At 51.8% G+C, this 25,343-nt stretch overlaps 1 protein-coding gene and 1 gene segment (V, D, J or C); both read right to left on the bottom strand.

Annotated features, from left to right (window-relative positions):
- Nucleotides 1–2,382: 2,382 nt before the first annotated feature.
- LOC308622512 (T cell receptor beta constant 1-like) lies at nucleotides 2,383–12,089 on the bottom strand. The segment is given in 5 exons: nucleotides 11,952–12,089; nucleotides 3,898–4,284; nucleotides 3,183–3,200; nucleotides 2,904–3,010; nucleotides 2,383–2,622 (listed from the first exon to the last, which is right to left on the bottom strand).
- Nucleotides 12,090–13,695: 1,606 nt separating this feature from the next.
- Nucleotides 13,696–20,803, bottom strand: PRSS2 (serine protease 2). 2 transcript variants are annotated; one of them, XM_081244023.1, is made up of 6 exons: nucleotides 20,629–20,803; nucleotides 19,388–19,641; nucleotides 18,878–19,014; nucleotides 18,382–18,592; nucleotides 13,965–14,051; nucleotides 13,696–13,770 (listed from the first exon to the last, which is right to left on the bottom strand). In XM_081244023.1, the coding sequence occupies exons 1-4, from the start codon at nucleotides 20,775–20,777 to the stop codon at nucleotides 18,440–18,442; spliced, it is 693 nt and encodes a 230-aa protein (XP_081100149.1). In that variant the 5' UTR covers nucleotides 20,778–20,803; the 3' UTR covers nucleotides 13,696–13,770; nucleotides 13,965–14,051; nucleotides 18,382–18,439. The 2 variants fall into 2 exon arrangements, with proteins under 2 accessions (XP_081100149.1, XP_081100148.1); XM_081244022.1 differs by lacking the exon at nucleotides 20,629–20,803 and having other exon boundaries at nucleotides 19,388–19,921.
- Nucleotides 20,804–25,343: the final 4,540 nt, after the last annotated feature.

Below are 25,343 nucleotides of genomic sequence, written 5' to 3'. Positions count from 1 at the left end.
GTGCTGTCTGAGAGAGACAAGGAAAGGGCTGTAAAGATTTGGGAAGAGGGGCTTCCCTGGGTCAAGGTAGGGTGGGGACCAAATGGAGTTTCTTCATCTCTATTATGTTTCCAGGAATGAGAAGGTGACATACACAAAGTCATCCATCCTCCAGGGGACATTCGTTCCTTCATTCCTCACTTTGACAAACCCCAGGTGCCCACCAGCAACTCCCCCCCACATCCTCCCACCTGCTAATGCCTCTGCTTTTAGCACCCCAAAGATGGCAGCCACCAAGCCCGCAGACCCTCCTCTCCCTGCCTCCACCCCGACGCTCCTCACAGCTCTCCTTGCACAGACCCTTGGCTCCAACACTCCCTGCTTGGTCCGTTCCTTCTGGTCCATGCCTTATTCCCTCTGAGGCATTTGCTTGTCTCTTTAGCTGCTTATCTCCGTCTCGCCCTTGTGAGGAACCACCACACGTCTAAAGAATGGGAGGGGTTGCCTTTGTGGGTGCTGGTCTAGAGTCTAAACTCAGTCTCCTTTGTTTGGGGATTCTTTAGTCATTACCAAAACAAATACACAACAACAGCAACAAGTAAAAAATAACTGTCTGCAGTTTGAGAAATCTTGAGATACTCATGACTGATGGGAAATTATGGGCATGTGGCAAGTTTCCCAGGCCATCCCTCCCCTGGGCCATGTCCTTTCCTGGCCTGTGTGAGCTGGGTCCAGAGAACCCCTCGTCTCCCACTCCTGATACGCAGTGTAGTGGGATGAATAATGTCACCCCAAATTCACGCTCACCCAGAACCTCAGACTGTGACCTAATTTGAAATAAGATCTTTGCAGATATTATTTAAGAATCTTGGGATGAGATCCTTCTGAATTTAGGGTGTGCCCTAAATCCAATGACTTGGGTCTTGGTAAGAGAAAGGAGAAGGAAGCTTACACACAGAGATACGGGGAAGAAGGAGACATGAAGACAGAAATAGAAGGTTGGGGTGATCCCGCCATGAGCCAAGGAGGCCAGGAGCCATCAGAAATGGGAAGAAGCAAGGAAGGATTCTTCCTTAGAACTTTGGAAGTGGCCGTGGCCCTGCCAACACCTTGATTTTGACTTGTGCCCCCCAGAACTGTGAGAGAATACATTTCTATTGCTTTAAACCATCAGGTCTTTGTTACAGCACCACTGGGAAACAAATATACTCAGGAATCGAGGTGTCCTCAGTCTGTTGCTACAGGTCTTGGCCCAGACTTTGGGAGCAGCTGCTCTAAGGTCACCCAGCGATTTTGTGAGCCATCACAACTTCTTAGTCACGACTTGGGAAAAACTTCCTGAATTGCCGTCTTCAGAAGAATGTGCCACAGTTTCACAGCTTACCAGTCATTTGATCTATGGACTGTGGTTTCTTCAACTATGAAGTTGGGAGAAAAACACCTGCTTCTGGGATCATTGTGGGGACTGGCTGGGACAACACATGTGCCAGTGCCCAGCCCGAATCCTGGAACAAAGCAGGCTATAAGGACTCCACTTTTCCAACCCTCTCCCAGCTTTCAGAACTGCTTTCTCACCCCCAACGTTCAGCCTCAACTAACTTACCCAGAGCCTCTCTCAATGGTCTGTCTTCTGTCGCCTGATGGCATTCCTCTCCTCCCTGGGTGCAGTGTTCTACCACAGTGATGGTAACCTGCAGTAGCATTTACCCCAGTAAGAGAACGGTCTCCACCCAAATGGGTGCACTCAACATACTACATTTGGGGGTGACCTGGTCTCCATTCCATCAAGTGAAGGAGCCTGTTGGAAGAGACACTCAGGTGCAGCCCCCCAGCCCCCAATGGACCCTGCTCCCCTCCTCCATTCCTCCCCAGGGCCTGACCCTATGTGTCCCACCTCCGTGAAATCTCCAGGTTTCACACGTCACTGTTGTCAACTCTATGCCTTCTTTAGGATTCTAACTTAGGCAAAGTAGAACTAACTCTTATGCCCAAATTCTGAAAGCAGACAAGATAGAAGAACCCACACAGATAAACTCTAAATGCATAAGAAGTGAAACTTGAATCTGGAATTGAGAAATGATCAGACATTCTAACCTACAGGTCGCCCTGTCCTCCGTCCAGCGCTGAGCTGCGGGTTACAGTTCACCTCCATTCATCCTTATGCCATCAATATGCAGGATTTCCAGAGTCCAGCTCCTTGCCCTTCAAACTAACCCTACCCACTGGGGCCCAGAATACCCAGGTGTGCACCATGGGGTCCATCCTCCATCAGGACGAAATGGAGGAATCGACATTGGTCAGAGAGGAGGGTCCAGCACTCTGTATGCCTGAGGGGTGGTGACTTCCCTAAATCAGACGTAGAACAGGGAAGGGTAGAACTCCATAGACACTCCTGGGACACAGTCAAGGCCACCATGACACTTTTATTGCTTCAGTCAATTTCAGATTCAGTGGGGAGGCGCTCAGTCGGCAGGGAAGCTGAGAGAAGGGACAGATATCCATGTAGGAAGGAGATAAAAGGGGGAGAGAGAGGAACTCCTGAGGAACACAGACTGGAAACATGTTAAGTAGCATCCAAGGAGAGGATAAAGAAGGACTCCGGATGCACTTTTGGAGCTGGTCTCAGGAATCCTTTTTCTTAACCTGAGGAAAAGAGGACATTGTCAGGGTGCCAGGGGCCACTGAACAGCACGAGTGGGTCAGAGGAAGCTGACTCTAGGGTCTGGTTTGGGGTACAGCTAGTTGATGCTCCCCATCCTCTAAAGCTACATTCTGGGATGACCTCGGACGTTCTTCCCAGTCTGGCAGCCCCACTATAACTCCACTGAGGTGCCAGGACATGACTCTGAGACCCCCTCAGTTACCCTTCATGATATTCCACCCCCTCCCTTCAATCACTTCTCCCATCCTGCCCTCGTCCTTACCATGGCCATCAGCACCAGGGCGCTGACCAGCACAGCATAGAGGGTGGCCTTCCCCAGCAGGATCTCATAGAGGATGGTGGCAGACAGGACCCCTTGCTGATAGGACACTGTTGGCAGGAAGGGAGAGCAGGTAGGTACCTGTGAGCAGGGATCTCTGGTCTCCTTGCCCACGCACCACCTCCCCCATCCCTGCCCCACCAGGGTTCATGGGTTTTGCATTCTCTGGTTCCAGAGCAAAGACCATGGGAGATGGAGACAAAGGAGCAGGGGGCCACTTACCCGAGGTGAAGCCACAGTCTGAAAGAAAAAAGGGGGAGGGAAATGCATAAGAGTGTCCATCTTCAAAAGCAGATTCAAAACTAAGCCAGCCTTCCTCAGCCCAAGAGCTGGCAAGGTGCTAACTCTTGCCAACAACCATGTGAGCTTGGCAGTGGATCCTTCCCCAGTTGAGCCTTCAGAGAAGACCCCAGCTTTGGCTGACACCTGATTGCAGCCTCCTGAGGAAGATGAGCCAGCTAAGCTATGCCCAAATTCCTGACCCATCAAAACTATACAATAACAAATGGGTGGTATTTTGAGCTGCTTTAAAAACAACCAAGAAAAACAAAAAACTAAGCCAGACTTGTAGTCAGCACAGACTCCCAGGCTCTGGGCAGCCTCTGGTCAGTCCTAGCACCGCCTTCCTTCTGTTTTGGCGATGTGGCCACAGCACCCTTGAAGGTCACGGAACATGGCAGCACTGAAGGGGATGAGGACCCACTGCTCAGACCCTGAGCTGTGCAGGCGGGTAGGGAGGGGGACCTTTCAGCACAGCTGAGTTGGGTGGACGGTCTGGGATCTGGGGGAGGAAGCAGCCCGAGGTGCCCTGTCCTCCCTCACGGAGGGCTGCCCACACCCCCCCTTTATTCGGCATCTGGCCTCTCTGCTCTCCCCCCTGGACCTCCCCCTCTGTCTGCTCTGCCTCCCTCCTTGCTGAGCCTCCGCAGCGGCTCACCTGCTCGGCCCCAGACCTCGGCGCTGACGTTCTGGGTGACGGGTTTGGGCCCGTCCTGCTTCCACTCGTCCTCGTCCGCGACCCCGTGGAACCAGGCTTGGCAGCGGAAGAGGTTGCGAGGGTTGTACCAGAAGGTGGCGGAGACCCTCAGCCGGCTGCTCAGAGAGTAGTTGGAGTCATTGTGGCTGGGGTTCTCCTTGTGGGGCTCAGGGTCCGTGCTGACCCCTGTCTTGACCTGCTTCCCGTTCACCCACCAGCTCAGCTCCACGTGGTCGGGGTAGAAGCCCGTGGCCAGGCACACGAGCGTGGCCTTCTGGGTCCGGGAGATCTCTGCTGCTGCCGGCTCGAACACAGCCACCTTGGGTGGGGTCACCTTGCTCAGGTCGTCTGGAAGGGAGAGGGGTTGGGAGCACGGGTGTCCGGAGGGCCGGCTGGGCGTGTGAGTTGGGGGCACGGGGAAGGGGGCCACGGGGTCATCGTAAAAGGAAATTACGTGGTAGTAGGTTCTGGTGGTTTGTTTGGGGGTCACCACCCGCTCCTCTGATTGTTCTCCCTCGGCCTGCCTGGCCTTTGTATTGACCCTACGACAGGCCTGTCTCCTGTGTCCCCAGCCCCTAAGGTGGCCTTACAAATGGCCCTGCCCGACATTCTGAGCGTTGTCTCTTCTTTCCCCTTATTTGATGTCTTATCCATCAAGAAAAGCTTACCTGTCTTTTTCTCCCCATAATATGTAGTAGTTATTTAAACAGAGCAGTGGATTGGAAGCAGAATAACGGAATTCAAAGCTTGGAACTGACTTTGCCCACCAGCATGACGTTAGACAGTCTCTCATCGTCTCTGCATCACTTTTGCTGCTTGTGAAGGGAGAATCCCAACACCGACTGTCCAGAGCGGGGATGGAGATGAAATGATACAAGGATTCAGAAAGCCCCTGCCCTCAGCTGGATTACTTGTATGTGAGTCTTAGGGGCCGAGGAGAAAAGGGGATTTGGGGCTAAGGGGGTCATTTTGGGGGTGGGGTTTTTCTTCAGATGACAATGTACAGGTGGCATATTTGGGGGCACCACGTGAGGACACCTTCTGTATTAGGGTGTGCTCATGAGAATGGGAGCTTTTCTTTCTTTCTGCTACTTCAGGGGGTCATCCTAGCCATTCCTCTGCCTCCAGGTACCTCTGAGTTTCCTCAGCTCAGACAGGTAGCCATCTCCCTGTGTTTCAAAGGCAGGCATCTTCAACCTTCTTTGCCCCCTTTGATTCCATGTATTCTACTTTTCCCTACCAGCAAGCTTCCTAAATAGGCCTCTGAGGTCATCAGAGCAACTTCTGCTCTCAGCTGTCTCGCTACAACTAAGCCCCTGGTCTGTGGCGTCCTCGAAGGCTCCAGGTGAAGGCATTCCCGTGACCGCCCCTGCGGCCTTTTCATTTGGCTGGCTCATTGCTTCTGGGCCCTCCTACATTCATGTTATCCTGCTCTTTGCTTTTTATCGATGGTTTTGTGTGTTTCTGAGCAATACTGTTAAAAGGAAGACAACTCACTCTAAAGAGATCTAGTTGAGGCTGGAAGAGGGAGAAAATGTTCTTCTAAATGACTCTTCCCATTTCCCTGGATGTGACCTGACTTCAGGGCTGGCTTCCTGGGAGTGTGACCTGTGCACACAGATTCACTTTTCCGAGGTACTGGATCATTAAAGGGCCAGGGCTTGGGACCCAGGTTTACCTGGTTCTGAGGTCTCCTGCTTTTCTCCACCCTGGCTGATCACAGAAACCCAGCTTTCCTCTGGGAACAAACACTTCAGCTGATCCCCATTGGCTCCATTAACTACAAACATGCCCGCTGTTGTGAAATCATCCAGGTAAATATACTAGTATTGAGGGTTTCTTCCCCTCTGGAAGCTCAATACTCCCCACAGCAGGTGACCTTTAAGGTCCTTTTCCAGCACAAAGAACCTGAGATCCTTCTGGGAATGTTCCTCACCTCACAAGCAACATATCTGCATTTTAATGTATGTCCTGCACCACCTGGCTGTTTAACCTAGAACACATGGCGTGAGGAGGGAGATTTGGGGCTAGGGGATGAGGGGGGTACATTTGGTGAGCAAATCCACCCAGTGGCCCAGGTTCCCATCTAACCCCCGTGTGCTGTACACACAGCCTGGCCCTCAGGGGTCTGGGGCTTAGGAAGAGAGGAAGAGGTTTTAAACCTAATTTCAAATCCAATCTTCTAAACAGGAAATCAACAAACCCCGCTGATTTTGATTCTCTCCCTCACTGCCTCGTGTTTCTCTCTCCCACCTCTCTGTTCCACACTCTTGTTTGTCCTCCTTTTTCTCCTCTGTTCAGTGGAAGCCTCCATCTGCACCTCCCAGGAGCCGGCTCTGCAGGGGGCCACATCCTGTGCCCACCCCTGCTTGTTCCTGCCCTTGGGGCTCATCCTCCCCTTTGCATCAGCTACACCCCCTCCTGCCCTTCCCCCAGCCCAGACTGCCCTCCTCGGTCTTTTTCTCCAATCAAGCAGCTCTCAGAGTCCTAATAAATCCTTTCTTTCTCCAATGTTCACCCTGTCCCTAAATATCTCAGAAACAGAGAACAAAGCCCCCCACCCCCACCCCCCCACACACACCTTGCCCTCTGTCTCTGTTCCCGGACCAGGAGTACCCCATCCCAGGCCCCTCATCCCTTGCAGAGCTGACCCCACAGATGGACAACTGGCAACACAGCCCGCTGCAGCCCTCCCCACCCGTCTCCGGGGACACGATGGGCTGCGAATGGAAGGCAGAGAGACAGCCAAATCTCACCTGTGACCGTGAGCCTGGTGCCTGGGCCGAAGTACCGCTCATTGGAGCACAGAGTCCCAGTCCAGCACGCAAACCCCTCAGCGCCCAGCCACTCGCCCTCCGGGTCCCAGCGCCCGGCTCCAGCGCACGGAGGCAATCAGGTGCCCGTGTCCGACCTTCCAACCCGCCCCGCCGCCGCTGCCGGGCCCGCGGACACTCGCCCATCACGGTCAGCCGGCTGCCGACGCCTGGAAGGCACAGCCCCGGGGCTCCCCACCCAAACCGAGGCGCGCCGCCCGCGCTCACCTAGCACCAGGAGCCGCGTGCCGGGCCCGAAGTACGGGGGCTCAGTCACGGCCGCCCAGCGCCGCGCAAAAACCCGCCGCGTCCCCGGCGGCAGCGTCCCCGCTCACCTAGCACCGACAGCCGGGTGCCCGCGCCGAAGTACTGAGTGTTTTGGCTCACAGCCCTGAGGCCCAGGACAAAAACCGGCGCTGCCTGCTCCTGATGTCTCGGACTCAGCCCAGGTCCCCACCGACCCCGAGCTCAGCCCCAAATGGAGATGGGCAGCTGCGCACGTCTCTCTAGCCCGCCCGGGCGAGCGCTCAGGGACCCCAGCTGCCCCCCTTACCCAGCACAGTCAGCTTGGAACCATTGCCAAAATGCAGCTTCCCGGTGTTCACACAGCTCTGGGGACTCAGGCACAAACTTAGCCTTCCCTGAGAGCAGCCCAGGAGGGTCCAGCGTCCATTCCCCAAAAGCCAGGGTTCAGGCGGTCATCCAGGCTGGGCAGCCCATCTTCCCTCCCCCCGGAGCAGCCTCCTTACCTAGCACAGTGAGCCTGGTCCCTGGCCCGAAGTACTGCTCACTGTAGGAGCACAGTAGGAAGGGGCTACCAAGAATTCCTCCTCCTTCCCCTCCTCCCCTGGCACAGACTGGAGCCACTCTCCTTCTCCCTGGCTTCTCTCTTCCCACCTCTCTTCAGAACTAGCTGGACACAGAAATCTGGGCCCTGCCTGAGGACACCCCAATTTGCAGACAATGAGCTTGGCTTGGGGACTTACAGTGGTTGTGAAATCCGAAGGGGTATTTGTGATGGAGATTTTGCTGGATTGGGAAGCGTTCCAGGCTAGACCCTGCCTCTGACTACTTCTGTGACCCGCAACCCCTCCGGCCTTCATTTCTGCAACTGAAAAATGGGGTAACATCTTCCCCACAGCGTTGTTGTGAGTGCTTAACAAATTACACACCTGCTCTGTCAATGGGCAAGTTTTGTGAGAAGTTTTATGATTATCCCACTTTAACGTTTTGATGCTTCATGTTCCTGGGGAGCTTAGTGTGGAGCAGGGAGAGGCAGGGGTGATTTGTTTGGGCGTCACCATCCGCATTCCCTGCTGTTAGTCTCCCTCATCTTTGCCCCTTCTTTCTCCCCACAATGGGCACTCACTACTGACTGCCTCCCCTAAGTCCCTAAGGTGGCATTTTATCCTGATTTTCTTGGCTGTGTTTGAAAAGCCCTGTACTTGGGGCCCTGTAGGATTAGCCATCGAATGAGTATATCTGTCTGTTTTCTTCCTAGTTCAAATCCCTCTTTGGTGCATGACTATCTAACTTTTCAGACTTAGAAGCAATTACAGTAGAGTTGAAATAAGCCTGGATTTTGAGGCAGAGGATTCCTACTAGCAGCATGATCCTGAGAACTAAACTGACTTTTTCCAACGATCATTTTCCTGTTTTTGCAGGGTGTATGTGCTTATCTGTTTGAGTGACAGCACGTATTAATTAGAATTAGACATTCTTCCCCAGAAGAGATACTTTTCCCATTGCATCTGACATATTCATTTCTCTCTACTCTACGCAACTCACCTTTTGTTTTGATTTTACATGTAACCTGCTTTGTGGAGCCCCCGTGCCTCTGGCTGTTATCCTATCTGATGTTCCACACTGACTGCTACACCAGGGCGCTCCGGGTGTGCGGTAGCTTGCCGAAGATGGCTGGAATCCCATGAAAGGAACTGCTCATGGGTTGAACCCTTTCTTATTTCCAGTGCCCAGCAAACATCTCTCCCCGCTTTTGAATCCTAGCTCCAGCCACGCTTTATGTTCATAAAAGCAGCAAAAGCTTGGAAACGAACAAATCCCAAAGTCCGAGGGCCAGTTCATCAGAGGGTTCATATTATAAAGTCCCAGGCCCTTTGACATGCCTGACAGAAGGGAGAGAATTTCTGGAATTGTTGGAAGGCAGGCCCTCATGTGAAGACATGGAGGAATGGGAAAAAAACGCGTCTACCTTTCAAGCACCCTCCTTGTGGCCAGAATGTACTGTGCCCTCTGTTTGGCTCTGTTCTAGGAATGAGTTTGTGGAACGGAAGTATGGCAAACCCAGATGTCTCCACTTTATCCAAGTTTGGGAAATGTGTCTAGTGGGAAAATTGAGACACAGGTTTGGAAAAAGGCAAACTCTGTGACACAGTGAGGATAAACAATAAGAATGAAAAGGATGGCTACAAGAGGGTCCATCCTTAAAAAGGATTTTCACATGATTTAGTCCCTTACAGTTTCAGGACCCCCAGAGACTACCATTGTCATCTCTGTTTTATACATCTCAGAGGGCCTGAGACAGTTTAGGTCACTTTGCAAATTGCATGAGCCCCTCCCTCCCCAGAACCCAGGCATTTGGAATCCCAGTGATCTGTACTTTCCAATTTCCATGACACTCCCTGGCACGTGCTCCCATCTGCAGGACAAAGCCTGCCCCAGCCAACCAATCTGGTAGAACCTCTGTGGCCCGCTGCTCTGGCCGTGTCTTTAACTCCAGCCCAGGCCCATCTCACCCTTGCGCTGCTTCTCCCACCTGCCTGCTTCCTCCAGAGGGTGGTAATGGTGTGTTAGTGTTTCACGATGGGCCTGTGACTCGCCGATCTCAGCACAGATCCTGAGGTTTGAGAACATGGGGCCTCAACCTGCTTCTCTTCTTTCTGCCTTGGCTGTTGCTAAGATGGTGTAAGTTTCCAGTTGTAACAGCTTATTCAGACTTACCTCCTCTGACCCCCAGCAAGCGCAATGTTCCCCAGGGCCACCCCTGCAAGCTCACGTGATGCCGTGACACGGACCTCGGCCTTCAGGGCTCAGGAGTCCCCCTCAAGCCCCCTCAGTCTCACCAAGCTGCTCCCCTATGGCCTCCTGAGTCCTTAAACCACCTCAGGAAGACACACATGGATCTTGGAGACAGAGAAGGACACAAGGAAGGCGAGGACAGCGCTCTGAGCTGGAGGGAGGCGTTGGGGGTGGATTTTAACATAGAAGACGGAGCTGTTCACCAAAACGGGGTCAACGGTGCAGGATCAGAGTTAGAAGGAGGGGGGGAAATGGAGAAGATCAGAAAAGAAAGGGAAAGTAAAGCAGTACACCCGCTAAATCAGGAGAGAGGAGGGGAGTCTTGGAGAACAATGAGAAGAAGAACGAGAAAACACAAAGCCGAGAGACGAAGCACAGCTGCTCTGAGCCCTCGGCCGAAGAGCCGCATCAAACACGGCGGAGCAAGCTGGAGATGCTCCGGAAGGAAAGGGCAGTTCTGACCCCCTCCTTACACCTCCCTCCCTGTCTGATACCTGTCACGGTGAGCCTGGTGCCGATCCCAAAGTGGAGGGGTGAATTATAGGAACACAGCTGCAGGAGGCTGTAGGCAAACCCCCCAAGAGGTCTCCGGCCGGAGCGCTAGTCTTAGCTCCTTGAGAGCAGAGATGGTCACCTTTCCCTGCCTGGATTCACGGCTCAGGACCAAAGGGATCCCACTAGGAGAAAGACCTAAGCACACTCTGGGGAAAGAGGGGAAAGAAGAGGAGGCTTAGGAGGGGCCGATCCACGCACAGAAGAAGGAGGGATGGACCACCGACAGAAGAGTAAAGAAGCAGTTTATGGGCTGAAGACTTAGAGGACAAACAGAGGAATCAACCAAGCCTCATCTAAAGCGGTGGCAGACCCAGCTCCCCGGAAGCCCCACAGGGACCAGAGTTTACTCAACCCTCTCCCACCGGGGCTGGACGGAGAGGTAGACACTCCGGGTCCAAGGGACAGTGGCCCCGTCTCCCGGCTCTTACGCCTTACCCAGGACAGAGAGTCGAGTCCCACCTCCAAAGTACTGCACCCGGTTGCTCCACAGTATAACCCCGGGCGTGGCAAACCCCAGAGCGGCCGGTATGGGGCCCTTCTTTCTAGAAACGAGCTTCTCCCCAGAACTTCTGGGGGTCCTAGCACCTTCTCCACTCACCCACACTCTCCGCCTTTTCTCTGCTGCGTTCTCAGTCCCTGCCTTCTCTAAAGGGAACTTCTAGAACTCCAGCCTTACAATACATCATCCCCAGGGAAGACCTTTACTTACCCAGCCCAGAAAGCTTCGTTCCACTGCCGAAATACAGGCTTTCATTAGTCACACGACACGAAAGCCCGGTAGGGACACTGTGCCTGCGCCTCCCATTCTTTCCCCACCCCTCCGCCGGTCCACCTGCAGATCTCCTGTCCCCTTCCTTGGAGGAATTTTAACCCCCGGAGGTGGAGCGGGTGACAACTGTACAACCCAAAAAGCTGCGGTCAGAGGACCAGTTTGGCCCCGTGAGATTTCTCACCCCCCTCTCCTGTGTCCATCTCCTTTCTACGCGAGGGAGAGAAAAGGCAGGACTGAGAGATCCAAGGCCAGACGCTCTCCCATCTACCGTGGCCGTGATGGGCACCCTCCAAGGAGAGGAAGATGGACACGGAGACCCCTTTCCAGCTGAGACTACTTGCCTCTCGGTAGGGAAACCCAGGCTTGGCACAGCAAGCCTATGAAACTATTGGAGATGGAGGCTGTCCGTCTCATCAAGATAAGAATTCATTAAGATGAGAATTCAGATTTTTCTGATAAAAACACGCTTTAACCTAGGCACCCCTATCGGAGGCTCCATCTGGACCCTGCCCCTCCCTGTAGGTTCCCAGCCCCCCAGCCCTGACTGGCTTACCTATGACAGTGAGCCGGCTTCCTTCCCCAAAATAGTAGGTGTCTCCAAAGCACAGCCTCCTAGATTCACTTCAAAACCTCTCCTTGCCTGCTGGGATTCTGGGAGAGGTTAGGGTGTTCATGGCTCCCTTCCCTCCCAGAGCCACCAGCCCCCTTCAAACAGTCTGCATACCATTCCAGAACTTTCCAGGGCCCCAGGACCCAGGAGCTGGGTCATCCCTTCCCTCCCACATTTCCCGAGAGAGTCCTCCCTCGTGGTACCCACCTGGAGACCCTGGCCTTACCTACAACAGTCAGCTTGGTCCCTGGGCCGAAGGTATAGTCATAGCACATCAGAATACAGCCGCCTTACAAGGCACACTTGGGACCCGCCTTCCCCTACGAGGGGCCAGGAAAGGCCTGGACTATGTCTTACCTACAACCGTGAGCCTGGTGCCTTCTCCGAAGAAGACTTCAGTGTTTGCACAGTGACGCGGAGTAAAGAGGAAAACAAATGCCAGGAGTGCAGAGAGGACTGGGTTTTGGTTGGTGCCTGGTGGACTCGGGGACTAGGAATCCCCTCCTGTGCTTTACAGATATTGTACAGAAGAATGTTTTCGACTTTTGACTCTTGGGGCCACGGAGCATGGGCAGAGTCCATCCAGAGAGCCCTGTGCCCTGTTTTTTGATTCTTCCTGAGGGTCCATCAGAAGGATGTGGGCCTGGCGAGGAGGGCAGGATCCCAGAGACCCGTGACTGTCCCTGGAGGGCTGGGCTAGTGCTGGCTTCTTCCTTCATAGAACGGTCACCTCCCGTGTACCTTCCCATTGACCTTGTCCTTGGGTGGGGGGAGGGGGAGGGTGGGATAAAGGGGTCTCTCTGAGGCCTTCACCCATGAGGCCACAGAGGCATCTTCTTTTTTTTTATTAATTAATTTATTTTTGCTGTGTTGGGTCTTCGTTTCTGTGCGAGGGCTTTCTCTAGTTGTGGCGAGCGGGGGCCACTCTTCATCACAGCGCGCGGGCCTCTCACTATCGCGGCCTCTCTTGTTGCGGGGCACAGGCTCCAGACGCGCAGGCTCAGTAGTTGTGGCTCACGGGCCTAGTTGCTCCGTGGCATGTGGGATCCTCCCAGACCAGGGCTCTAACCCGTGTCCCCTGCATTAGCAGGCAGATTCTCAACCACTGCGCCACCAGGGAAGCCCCAGAGGCATCTTCTTATGTCTGGCCTTTCTGCCTGCAAGCTTCAGCTCTGATCCAGGCCTGTCCTTCTCCATGGCCTGGGCTTGACAGGTGGACGGGGAAAGGTGGAGACCTTCTGACCCAAACCACCCTTGGGCCTGTGACCGGGGAGAAGAATGGAAGGACGGTGGGAACTGGGACAAGCAGAAAGGTTTTTGTAAAGGATTCCCGTAGGGTTGAAGCACCGTGGCCCCCCTGTCCACACAATGTTACAGCTTTATACAAAAACGGCTCCTCCCATGCGTCTGCCCCTCCAAGTTGGAGTCTGGGAGAAACCACCAGAGCAGCTGCCCCTGTGAGGGCACTGGAGGGCGAGGCGGTGACATCACCACCCCAGGTGCAAGTGGTGGGGAGGACGGACCAGGCCAGGGGGCTCCCTCCTCGTGCTCATGCCCTTTCTTCAGGACCTTCTTAGCCCCTCAGAGCTGTGTGTCTTTGCATCAGGGGCTGCTTTCCCTGGTATCCACCCCTCTGCAAGCTGGCGTCATAGTAGCAGCCCCTTTCTATCTCGGGACTGCCCCGATGCTGGCCACCCAGAGGTCACACCTTTCAGCACTCAGTACCCAGACTCTGCCCCATTGGCCCAATTCTGAACCTCCAGGGTGGTCTGAAGGAGAATTGGCCACAAGCTACCTAGAGGTAGGGCTTTCCCAGGGGTAGATAAAGTGATAGCTGAGAGCTGTATTTCTAACCAGTGTGAGGTGAGGGGGGACCACGTGTGTCATCAGCTGCTGCACTTCTCACTGTGGACTTTAGACATTAGGGTTCAGTGGAGGGCACTGGGGGAACCAGATGTGGAGAACTGAATGAATACAGCCTCAGGAACGTTCAAATACAATCACACGGCCAAGTGATCACGGTCAAGGTCTTCTCCCTCTTTTCCCTGAAAGGCAGAAACATCTTAAGTTTTTGGTACATTTAAATAAAACATTTAAGTTTTTAAATAAAAACATCTATTTATTTAAATACATTTAAATAAATGTATTTATTTAAATAGATGTTTTTATTTACATTTTAAATAAAAACATTTATTTAAATAAAAACATTTACGTTTTTATTCTCCCTGTACAAGATGACCTTGAAATTGAACCTCCAGCTGAGTGGTCTGCATCTCATTTCACTAGATGGCGCTTCCTTTCGTTGCCTTTTAAACTATGACAACATCTAGAAGAAAAAAAGACACTGGATCACATAATGATAACACACTTACAGGGGGAAAGAGACGCAGAATCAAAAGATAAATGACAGTATGGGAAAAGCATTAGTGATTCTCATCATGAGGGCTGATCTTCCATGATGATAAACTCCTAGAAATCAATTAGAAAATAATCCAGAGCCCATTAAAAATGGCAAAGAACAGAGGTTCCCCCAAAAAGATACAAATGGTGCTTAACCATGGGAAAAAGAAAACTTGCAATGATAAATACAAAGTAAAACTGCATTGAAATGTCACTTTTCACCAATATGATTGACAAATTGAATTATGGAAGACCATTCTATTGGCTAGTTTCTGGTGAAATATGCACTTTTACACAATGGTTGCTGGTAGGTGTGAAATAATACAACTCTTAATGGGAGCAATTTGGAAATATCTATAAAAATTACAAGCGTGTTTACCTTTTCACCTAGAAATCTCACCTTTGAGAGTTTATCCTGTAATTACTCTTGCATACAAAAAAAAAGTGTGTAAAGTATTTGCATTATTTGGAATAGCAAAAAGCTTGAGAAAAACTCAAGTGCCCATTAGTAAGGGATTGGGTAAATAAATTGTGAAACATTCACATAGAATATTATTCAATGCTAAAAAAGAATGAAAATGTTTCATACTGCTCTGGAAAGCTTTCTAAGATATAATGTTAACTGGATAAAAACAAGCTGTAGAATATGGTTCCTGTATGCTACCTTTGTCTAACAAAATAAGAATAATACTTATTATTAAAATAAGAATTATACTTCTGTTTGTTTGATGCTGCATGAAGAAACAATGGAAGGATACAAAAGCGATGGATAAAATGATTACCTGTTAAGAATGAATGGATAACTGATTCACTTTGTTATAAAGCAGAAACTAACACACCATTGTAAAGCAATTATACTCCAATGAAGACGTTAAAAAAAAAAAGAATGAGTGGAGGAGACAGAGTGTAAGGAAAATGAACATTTCTCAGTGTCAACTTTATTGCGTTGATTTCTGAGCCATAGATAGCTATTGTATTTTAAATAGATAACATAGCTATTATCTATTTTATTTTAAAGTAAAACTTAATAAAATTTTAAAAGAAAAACAACAGCAAAATACTGCTTTAAGCGATATTTTAAAATCTGCCACTAGAAAAAAAAGATACTTGTTTTATTTACAAACTCGTTTTTTCCAAAGAAGACCAGTTTATATAAGAAGATGTTGTACTGTCTTGAATTTGCTCAGTGTGTCTCCAATCACCTAGGAGGCTCGTGAAAAATACATATTTCTGAGTAGTCCCCAGGATACTTTGAGCTCAAAATCTCTAGGTTTATTCATTTGCATTTAAATAAACAATTAAGCACAAAATGACCCTGGGTGTTTCCACTTCTGCACCCGTCCTGGGACCCACTGCGTGTCCTTGAGAAAGGCAGCTGTCAGCTGGAAGCACAGCAGAGTGCTGTCTGGGGGTGCGAGAGCTGGCCACAACTGGCACGGCCCTTAGAATTTAGGGAAAAAGGAAAAAGGGGAGACAGTCTATTTATTTAACTCAGGAATAGTGAACGATCTCACAGTAGCCCAATAAAAGGTCATCAATTGCTTTTATCAGTCGGAAGGTGGCAAGGCCTCTTCCTTGTTCCCTTTTCACATCAAGGAACTTTCATCCATGAACTGATTTACTTTGATCTAGTTCCATAGTTTGTTCCTTATTAACCCTTTTTGCCTGTCACTAATTTACTCCCTAAGTAAGAGTTTCCTTTTGACCATCTAGCTGGGGACACTCATCCCGACTTGGACTTACAAAGAATACCACCCTGTCTTGGTTTCACAACTACTTTTTATCCTGATGGGGTTTGTCCCAGATCTTTGCCACTGTGTCACACACTGTTAGTAGCCCAAGTGCCCGCGAAGCTTTTTTTTGGGGGGGGGGGTGGGGGGGTGAAAGGAGTTTAGACCAGTTAGGCAGGAGCCGAGTGAGGTCATTCATCATTTTGGGCAGCAGGGGGAAGCCTTTCCCTACTTTTTGTTAGACCTAAGCAGCTGCACTCTCAGCGTGGCCACCTGAAGGGGCGAGAAGAATGTGGATAGCGATCAGGGGACCCGAGGGGAAGCTAAGGTTAGTTACCTGTGTGCCTTTCTCAAGGTGTGTGTTGGGATGTAGGGAGGAGATACGCAAATAACACTTATGTGTCATTTTTGAAAACTTTCAAGTACGTTAATTGACCCATTGGAACCCAAACTTTGTCTCCTAATTTTCCAGATGAAACTGAAATCTGAAGAGGCTAAAGGGTGCGGGATGAGGAGACAGGGCTGGAACCAGCACCCAGGCTTCCTCACTTAAGTTCCGGGGGGCTCTGCTGGGCACTGTACCTGAGCCGCTGAGGCCCCGCTCCTCAGGCAAGCTCATCTCCTGTAGCCAGACTGCGGGGCTCCCACCACACCCTCTACTTACATCTGTGGACCTTGGGCAAGTTACTGAACCTTTTGAAACTCCAGTCTCCTTATCTGTCAAGTGGGAATGAGGATGATGATAAATAAAATAACATCTCCCTTATGGAGCTCTTGTGAGACATAAATAATACACGTAAAGTTTTATCACGGTGCCTGCATGTAGTTAGTAAAGACGTCCGTGACTGTTGTTTTCACAGAGAGTACTGGTCTAGGGGGTCTCTCTACCACACTGGTTCCCAAGCTCTGGCATCCCTCAGGATGACTTGGCAGTCTTGTTAAAAGCAAGCTGCTGGGCTCCACCTTAGAATTTCTGACTCAGTAGGTCAGGGGTAGGGCCTAACAATTTGCATTTCTCCTAAATTCCCACATGACTCTGGTGCTGCTGGTCCAGGGACCACACTCTGAGGACCATTCTTCTGGAAGGCTCTTCCTTTCTTCAGTACATTTGCCTCCACTCCTAGCTCATCGTTCATTCATTCATCCAATCACGGGGTGCCTACCCTAGTCCAGCTGTTGTTTAATCAGTAGGATTACCAGGATGAGTAAGGCAAGATTTCTTCCGGGAGAAGCTCATGGTTGAAGGCCAAGGTAGATACATCCATATACACTCAACAGCATGAGCAGAACTGTGATAGAAGAAAGCATGGAAGAGAAGGAGGACTCCTTACTCAGACCAGAGGGTCCACGAAGGGTCAAAGACTTTTCTGAAGAGGGTGAAGGGGTGGCTGGGAAGGACATCAAACCAGATGGACCAGTAGTGTCCAGAGCTAGAGGTCAGAGGTCCATGCTTGTTGGAGGAAACCCCCAGGACTTCTGAGCATTGGAGCACAGCCGGGGAGGGGGCGGGTGAGGAGACTGAGGCTGGAAACATAGGCAGGCGCAGAGCAGGAAGAACCCTACATCTCCACGATGAGGAACTTGGCTTCTGCTTTGAAAACGTGAGAGATCGGGAAAGGTATTAACCAGGAATCAAATAACGGGCTGGATCTCTCTAAGCGCAGGGTTAGAAGATGGGCAGGAGACCAGCGCCCCTCAGGAAGTGCTGTGAGGCAGGGGATGAGCTGGAGAGATGGTGAACGGCAGAGCTGATGGACCATAGTTGCAGCTGGAGAGCCCATGAGATGGGGTAGGGGAAGCAGGGGCTGGGCTTTGGGACCAGGCAAATAGGGACTCAAAACTCCAGATCCGCCATTTGCTGGATGAGGGATGTGGGTAAACTAATAACCTTCTCTGAACCTCTGTTTCTTTGTCTGTACTGCTGGAATAATAACCACCCCAGAGGGGAGAGAGAACTAAATCTGAAAGTGCCTATAAAGTACTCAGTATGGCATATTCATGTCAGTACCATCACATGGGAAGAACAGAAGGCAGATTTCTCAGGCACATGAGGGATGGAGACCCAGGGAGCCCTTGTCTTTCTCAGACACATGAGATGGTCATTGGGAAATAGGGGTCAATGGGGTCTCCTGCTGCCAGGAGAGAACACAAGCTGGGGCTTGGAGGGGACTCAGAAGAGGCCAAGGTGATTGGCACAGGTGCTTCCCTAGGTGTGGGTACCAGGGAGAGGAAGTATGGGATCTTACAGACCATGCCTATGTGTGCACACATCAGCACTGCACTCAAGACCCAGAGAAGTACCAAGGCCAATGCAGCCTTTCTGAAATGAGGTTTCCTCTAGAAAACCTCCCCCTGATTATTATTTTCTGGATTCCTTCTCTTTACATGCTGCTATACCAGTGGGCCATGGAAGATATTTTGGGAAGTGGGGCACTCTGCTCATCTGTAAGGGGTAGAGCCCTGTCTGACCTCAGATGGGAGGAGATGTTTCCCGGAGCGAAGGGACCGGAGGGAGCAGGTACAGACCTGGGCAGTTAGAGCGGAGTCACTTTATTAGCATAATGATGGCAGAGGGGCGAGGGCTTTAGCAGTTGGCAGCGATGGTCTGCTGAATCCAGTCCACATAGTTGCAGACCTTGGTGTAGACCCCAGGCTTGCCCTTCTGGGCACAGCCAGAGCCCCAGGAAACAATGCCCTGGAGCTCTCCGTTGCAGGCCACAGGGCCGCCAGAGTCCCCCTGGGGAGGAAGCGGTGGGACAAGGTTTATAAAAAGAGAAGAAAGGGGACCCAGAGCCACACACAGTCTGAACCTTACAAGACCCCGTTCCTGTCGGCTCTGTGGCTCCACATCTCTCCACAGTGTGACGAGATGCCACACACACTAGCCTCCCTTGTTTCTCCATGGGACCACCACCCAGGGACCTCCTCTACCAGCCCCACAGCCCCGGGCATTCAAATCCCGTTCCCAGGGGGGGGGGCTGTGTGTCTGGGCAGGGGTCTCAGAGTGGTAGGGTCAAGTCACCTGGCAGGAATCACTGCCTCCCTCGAGGAAGCCGGCGCAGACCATGTTGTCAGTGATCTGTCCAGGGTACGAGGCTTCACAGTCGGCCTGACTCAGCAGTGGGGTGTCCAGGCACTGCAGCAGCTCGGGGTAGTTGACTTTGAGGGGCAGGAAGAGATCAAGGAAAGGAAAATGTGGGTCAGGCCAGGACGGGATGGCAATCCAGTGCTGAACCCTGAGGGCGGCCAGGAGAGGCCTCCAAGAAATGATGGGTTTCAACTCCCAGAAAGCTCAGTGCAGACCCCTCCCTAGAGGTGCTAATAGCACGGGCTACATCTGTCCTGTCTTTTGATTCTCGGGCTCAACTCCTTGACACTTTGCGTCTCTCTGGTACCCAGCAGAGAGCCCTTCGTGCAGTAGGCACTTGATGTGAATCTGCAGACTGGAAGCAAAGGGGTCCCAGCTCAGGGGATGCTCAGTTCTGGGCAATGTGGGTAGGTTGGAGGGTGAAGTCGTGAGGGTCCCACTCACCTCCAGAGCTCAGGGTGTTGCCCCAGCCGGAGATGAGGCACTGGGTGCCTGCGGGGGCACAGGAGCTGGGCAGAGCTAAGGTGGACACCCGGGCATCAATGACCGCAGGCGAGGCGAGTTTGATCAGCAAGATGTCATTGTCCAGAGTCCAGCTGCTGGAGTTGGGGTGGCGGATGATCACGGCCGCGTCGATGAACTGCTCACGGCCCTCCAGGACGTCGATGTTGTGCTCTCCCAGCCTCACCTCGATGCGGCTATTGCGGGCAAAGCACAGTAAAGGCCTTTTGCCCACATCCCTGCGTCCCCCAGGGTTTTCCCCGCTCGCAGGTGGTGGTGTGGGAATGTCACAGGGCAGTAGAGGGACAGTGGGTCGGGGAGGCCGTGAAGGGGTCCCGGTGGGGATGCTCCTCCATTTGCTTCTCCAGCCGCCTTTCCCATGCCTCTCATGCATTCAGTGCCGTGGGTGCAACCGAGCCACTTCGAATCCCCCGGGCAACCTTCATCCTCAGCAACCTTGCGAGCTACACGCAGTGACTTCTCTTCCCTCCGCTCTCGCTCTGCTAAGTGCCATCATCCGGTATAATCTAATCCAGCGCTTCTCGAAGTGCAGCCCCGGGACCTGCAGCATCAGCCTCAGCTGGGAACTCATTCTCAGTTCCCACCCCAGACCTACTGCATCAGGAACCCTGGGGGTGGGACCCAGCAATCCGTGTTTAAACAGGCTCTCCCGGTGATTCTTAAATGCGCACTCAGGTTTGAAAACCCTTGGTCTTGGCAGTGATTCTCAGCTCTGCCCAGAGAGTAGAACTGCCAGAGGCAGTTAAAAACTCACCAATACTCAGACTCTCTTCCTAAAAATTCTGAGTCAAATAGGAACTAGGCAACTGTTTTTGTTTTTGTTTTTTTTTAACATATCTCAGGTGGTTTTAACCTGTAGCTAACTGGCAAAGGTGACTTGGTGTGAGGTCCTTGCCTGCTTTTCAAGCTGGCCATTCCTACCGCAAAATGGTCCGTCCCTGCTTTTATGACCCACAGCCCTTGCTGTTTGATCTATTGATTTGGGGTGTCAGCGGCTTCCTATCAGGTGCCCCTCTTTACCTGCAGCTCCTGCGAGTCAGCTGCCATCGTCAACTTCTTCTCTTCCCCATCATCGTTCCCGACTTCAGCAACCCCTACACAGACCCCAGCTCTTCCAGAGGGCCCTGGGCGGTGGGCTTTGTAGTCAGGGGCCCAGCACTTACGACTTGTAGCAGTGAGCCGCGGACACCACCCACTGGTCACTGATGAGGGAACCCCCGCAGAAGTGGTAGCCAGAGTTCAGGGACACCTGGTAGGGGACGGAATTCTCCGCGCAGGTGTAGCCCCCTATGATCTTGTCATCATCGTCCATGGGAAAAGCAACTTGAGACAGGAAGGGAGAAGCCAGTTCAACAGGAGGGTTGGGGGTGGAGCCCAGAGCCCCGTGGCTTGACCTTGCTAATTAGGATTCCTGAAGGAGCACAGTGATGAGAGGGGGGCCACGAGGGAGCATCCCCGGCTTGTCTCACAGGAGGTAGTTCTCCCGAGTTGCTCTGTGTGCCTGCAGGGCACAGAGCTAGGGACCCTGCAGGGGCTCGGGCCCAGACCTCCCCTGGGGCCAAGGACAAGAAACCCCCCTCACAGTGCATTCAGTGTGATAGGGTCTGAATGGGGTCCTCTCACCCACTGAACGCTTCTTTCTCTCTCTTACTCATGACCAGTCTACTCCCCACTGCAATTTCAGCCCCGGCTTGTCATGATGGGATGGCCTAAGTAGGAAGATCTGACTGTGAAGCCCTGGCTGTACCCAGCTCCTCCCATAGCTCACATCTGCGCAGTGAGGCCGGGGACCTACTGCGCAGGACAAAGGTAGTTACGGTTATTGGCCAATAGAACAGTGATTTGCAGCTGTGGCTTTACATCCGGGCATCTGAAAACTACCTGGGAAGCTTAAAAGGTCAATGCATGGGCCACACCCCAGGCCAATTAATAGGACTGGAATGAGTCATCTTACACCTCCCCAGGTGCATCTGAGGTTAGGAACAGCTACCATGGAGCTATCCTAGAGCCTCAAGTCCTGGCTCATTTCACAAACCGTCTCCACTTGGTCTCCCTTTCTTGCCTCTCCCAACAAAGCCCCAAAATTGATGGATGAGGGGGATGGGAGTGGAGTCCGGCAGAAGGTGAGAGAATGTGGCTTAAAGAGACCCCCAGAGTGGGAAGGAGGGGTGCTGGACAGGGAAGGTAGGATCTCAGAGCACAGGTAGAACAGGAAACGTAGCAGGAATGGTGGAGCATGTATCTCTGCCAGGACAGGGGCACATGGGGCCCAAAGCAACGCATGGGACTCACCAGCAGCTCCCACAAAGGCAACAATCAGCAGTGGATTCATGGTGGAGAAGTGTAGTTGAGTGGCTGATGGAGAGCCTTTATACCTCCCGAGGAGAGGGAGGGGGTGTGTAGGTGGGGGTGGAGGGTCACCACCCCCCAACCCCGTACAAACACACCTGCAGCTTTCCTTTTCCTGGAGTCTTGTATCAGTTCTACTATGTTTGGCCACCCTGTGGATTCATGACTTATGGGTGATAAGGAAACAGCTTCTGAGGACAGGGAGGAAGACAAGCTGATTCCAAGGAGGACTCTGGGATGAGGGAAACAGGGAAAGCTAAGACCCCACCACACATATCACAGCTGGGCCTTCTTTTTTTTTTTTTCTTTTTTTTTTTTTGCGGTATGCGGGCCTCTCACTGTTGTGGCCTCTCCCATTGCGGAGCACAGGCTCCGGACGCGCAGGCTCAGCGACCATGAGCTCACGGGCCTAGCCGCTCCGCGGCATGTGGGATCTTCCCGGACCGGGGCACGAACCCGTGTCCCCTGCATCAGCAGGCGGACTCTCAACCACTGCACCACCAGGGAAGCCCACAGCTGGGCCTTCTTAAGCTTAGGAGATGAGGCTTAGGAGGAGGGAGAGAGAGTGACCTGGGCCCCTGAGAATCCTCTGACCTCGTGGAGCTTTACTCGACTTACTTGAAGGAAGGGCTGATATTTGTAGCAAACTTGGCTGCTCAGTATCCTGGTCCCACGGGAGGAAAGAAGTCTTGACTAAGTCATACTTGTAAACATGAAGACCCTTCTCAAGTCTAAACCACTAGGTAGGAAGGTCAGATCCAAAGCTTTGGGGAACCAGGATCCCAACATCAAGAGGTGATGAGACGGGAGAGGCAGAGTTTCTGTGAGTCTGGGCTTTCAAGCTGGCTTCCTTCCTACCAAGGCTTGTGGAAAGGGGGACCTTTGGAAGGAGGAGGGTCCGAGGGCTAAGTAGGTACTTACCTGGTGCATCGGGGGGCACGGAAGTCCACTACCACATTGCTCCTCTTCCTAACTATCAAGACACTGGTTTTTCTCATCACCCATGCTGCCATGGGTTCTCTTTAAGCAGCCTCCTGGTCACCATGGGAATCTGCCCTGACGGTGATGAAGATCGCCACCACCTGCTAGGAGCTTGCTAGCCTGAGCTAGAATTATATGCTCCAGATCAGATATTAGAAAAAATTTGAACAATGGTAAATTTGGGTCCTGATCAGGGAACCAGCAGTAGGTGGAGAAATTGGCACATGATAAAGGTTGAGTATTGGGTGATTGAAAACAACACTGAAGGTGGGGGAATTCTGGAATTTTTTCTTTTTTTTTTTTTGGTGGTTCCCGGGCCTCTCACTGTTGTGGCCTCTCCCGTTGTGGAGCACAGGCTCCAGATGCGCAGGCTCAGCGGCCATGGCTCACGGGCCCAGCCGCTCCGTGGCATGTGGGATCTTCCCGGACCGGGACACGAACCCATGTCCCCTGCATCGGCAGGCGGACTCTCAACCACTGCGCCACCAGGGAAGCCCTGGAATTTTCTATTTTTGATGCAGTGGGACTATTTTGCTGGGCTCAGTGCAGAGTGAATCTTGCCAGAAATGATCTCAATTTGCAACCTGCCAGAGCCATCAAGACACAGCTCTGTAATTTATTGAGGCACAACCTGGCCGGAGGGGTAGAGATGTAACTGGTGTCTGTGCTTGAGTCTAATGACGTGAACCAGGTCGAGGAGCCTTCCCATGACGAGGCTTCTCCTTCTCAGCTCTTCTGAGCTCAGGGTTCCTGACAGGCAGGCGTGGGCAGAGTTCTCATGTGAATTCTCAGGAAGGTAAATCTGAGTGAATGTTCTGGAAATGGTGAACAAAGCCAGAAAAGCTCAGAAGTCTAGTGGTGAGCCAGGAAGTAGGCTGGAGGGATAGAGTAAATGGAAACAGAATTAATTGGGGGAGATGCAGGTGGGGCTTGTGGGTGGAGAGGGACCCACAGGGTGTCTTCTGATTCAGTGCCTGGCACGGCTGGAAGCCAGCTTCTCCAGGACAGGACAGCCCCTGCTCAGAGCTCTCCTCATCCTCACTGCACGCCCTCGAATACCTGATGGGCTCATATCTAGGCAGGAATACTGCTGTATTTGTACAGTGCCTGACAGCTTTTAAATGAAAGAGCTTTCACACAAAGTAGCCGTGGTATGCTGATTTTCATTTGTGTTGTGTTTCAAGTTTCAGTTTTCATACATGTTTTAATCACGAGGTGTGCAGAACAAGATTATTTCCATGTACAGAAGATGAGACTGAGAATCAGAAAGGTTTTGTCTTGTCCGAGAATACAGATCTAAAACTGGCAGAGCTGGCCTTGAGGCTACTGGAAGACGGGGAAAGTACTGTGAAGCATGGGAATCACTGCAGATGGCAGCTAAGGGGTCAAGTCAAGGGACAAACTACCTCCGGACCCCTCCTGATGCTTGCCTCCCTGGCAGAAAGAGAAGCTTGAATTAATCTCCCACCTGGCACCTGGCCTCACAGCCCTATCTTGCCATGGCCTTGGGCCCCTCTGGGCCACGTCGAAGGCACAGGTAGCTCACTGAGGTTGTGGAGCCTCCATAATAGAGGCTTTTTCATAAATATCATGAAGTATGCTATTTTGTTTTGTCCCCTTGTTGTGGGGTCTTCATAGGAAGCCTTGCCTTAGAGGATAAGAAGAGACTCTTGCTGTAGATACCAGTATGCCCTGGACAGGTACGGGGAGGTGATCTCTGGTAGAAGATAGGAAATTATCCTGGGAAAAGGGAGAAAGTTTTTGAATTGGTGCTTTGTGGCTCTGACTCTGTCTGAAAGGGAACCCCCAACTGCTTGGGTTTTTCTGTGTCTAAAGCCTTAAGGCTAGCTTTCTCCTGATGTTTTGCACTCCTCCTTAGAATCAGCTATCCCACCCGCAATACAGTATGAGGTGAGTTTTGGTCAAAGTATCAGGAGTCACCTTACAGGCAAAGAAAATAGATATAGGTGGAAACCATTACCTCATACTCTAGGCTCAGATGTGTAGGCTGGATTCCGGTCCACATTTGCCCAAATTCAATTTGAATAAGTCTCTGCAGCACTTGGCACTCTTCATTCTGAATTTTGGATTCCTTTGTCTATTTCTCTAAGACATTCTCCTAGGACTTCCCTGGTGGCACAGTGGTTAAGAATCCTCCTGCCAACACAGGGGACACGGGTCCGAGCCCTGGTCTGGGAAGATCCTACATGCCTCGGGGCAACTAAGCCTGTGCGCCACAGCTACTGAGCCTGCACTCTAGAGTCCGTGAGCCACAACTACTGAAGCCCACGCACCTAGAGCCCATGCTCCACAACAAAAAAAGCCACCGCAATGAGAAGCCCGCCCACGCAATGAAGAGTAGCCCTTGCTCGCCACAACTAGAGAAAGCCCGGGCGCAGCAACGAAGACCCAACACAGCCAAAAATAAAAAAATAAATAAATTTTAAAAAAAGACATTCTCTTGGTTGATTTTTAGCTCTTGGTACATCAAGCCACTGGCTTTTCATTATGATAATGGTGGATTGTTTTTGTGCGCTGTACTATACCA

The sequence above is a fragment of the Mesoplodon bidens genome (assembly GCF_964165515.1).
Source record: "Mesoplodon bidens genome assembly, chromosome: 9".
Lineage (NCBI taxonomy): Eukaryota > Metazoa > Chordata > Mammalia > Artiodactyla > Ziphiidae > Mesoplodon > Mesoplodon bidens.
This window is presented reverse-complemented; position numbering and strand designations above follow the sequence as displayed.

What these genes read in the sequence shown, in the direction of transcription:
- PRSS2 (XM_081244022.1), bottom strand. Translation starts at nt 19,838, where the DNA reads ATGCATGAGAGGCATGGGAAAGGCGGCTGGAGAAGCAAATGGAGGAGC. An exon ending in CAACACCCTGAGCTCTGGAG is followed by an intron (nt 19,015 to 19,387) that starts GTGAGTGGGACC and finishes TGCCCCTCAAAG; the next exon opens with TCAACTACCCCGAGCTGCTG. An exon ending in GAGGCAGTGATTCCTGCCAG is followed by an intron (nt 18,593 to 18,877) that starts GTGACTTGACCC and finishes CTTCCTCCCCAG; the next exon opens with GGGGACTCTGGCGGCCCTGT.